General features: G+C 55.4%; 1 protein-coding gene across 1 annotated transcript; it reads left to right on the top strand.

Annotated features, from left to right (window-relative positions):
* Window positions 1-1,096, top strand: CTAM01_17377 (cyclopentanone 1,2-monooxygenase; the record flags this gene model as incomplete). Its single annotated transcript, XM_060533361.1, has 1 exon — window positions 1-1,096. A coding segment is annotated over one exon (1,096 nt), but the record flags the coding sequence as incomplete, so codon positions are not given.

Below are 1,096 nucleotides of genomic sequence, written 5' to 3'. Positions count from 1 at the left end.
GGACACCATTTTCGACGCCCAGGTAGACGAGGCGAAGTACGACACCGAGGCCGGGCGCTGGCAATTTAGGACGACCAAGGGGCTACGTGCGACGTCCAAGTATGCGATATTCGCATGCGGCTCGATGAACAAGCCGTACACGCCACTTTTCCCAAACCAAGACCTGTTCGATGGGCTTATTATACACCCGTCCGCTTGGCCCGACAATCTCTCGCTGACGGGCAAGAAGATTGGCATCGTCGGTCAAGGCGCGTCCGGTCTGCAAATCGTGCAGGAGCTTGCACCACTCGACTGCGAGCTGACGGTTTTTGTCCGCAACCCTTGTATCGCGGTCCCGATGCATCAGAGACAGCTGTCGTACCGAGAGTCAGAGGAGATGAAACACTATTACGATGCCATATTCGCAAAGGCCAAGTTCGGCTCGTCTTCGGCCCTCCCGTACAATCAGAATTCTGACTCGCTACTCCGCGCGACCGAGACCGAACGAAACGACCTGTTCGAGCGATTGTGGAACAGAGGTGGCCTCGGCCTCACGCAGTCAAACTATCGCGATATTGTCCTTGACGAGAAGGCCAACGCATGCTTGTACGATTTCTGGGTTCGAAAAACGCGAAGCCGGATGACGGACCCCGACAAAATGGACATCGTCGCGCCTTTGCAGCAGTTTGAATGGTTCGGATCAACACGCGTCAATCTCGAGACGAACTACTACGAGGCGCTGGATCAACCGAATGTCAAAGTGGTGAACCTCAAGGAGACGCCGATCCAGTCCTTTGACAGGCATGGGATTCTCGCCGGTAGCTCTGATGTTGCTACACACCACGACTTGGACGTTGTCATCATGGCCACCGGCTACGACGGCGTGACAGGTAGCCTGCTGAACATGAACATCCGTGACAAGAACAGCGTTCGGCTCAAAGATGTTTGGAGAAGCGGTATCAGCACGTACCTTGGCATGATGATCCCCAATATGCCCAATGCATTCGTGCTGTATGGGCCGCAAGGGCCGACGACGCAGACCAACGCGCCGCCTTTTATTGAGCTCCAGGTTGACTGGGTGATGAGGCTCCTAGAGAGGATGCGTCGGGATAAGCTA

This window comes from Colletotrichum tamarilloi, assembly GCF_030869305.1.
Source record: "Colletotrichum tamarilloi strain Tom-12 chromosome Unknown Scaffold_576.1, whole genome shotgun sequence".
NCBI lineage: Eukaryota > Fungi > Ascomycota > Sordariomycetes > Glomerellales > Glomerellaceae > Colletotrichum > Colletotrichum tamarilloi.
Note: the sequence above shows the minus strand (reverse complement) of the source record. Positions and strands in the feature narration are given on the sequence as shown.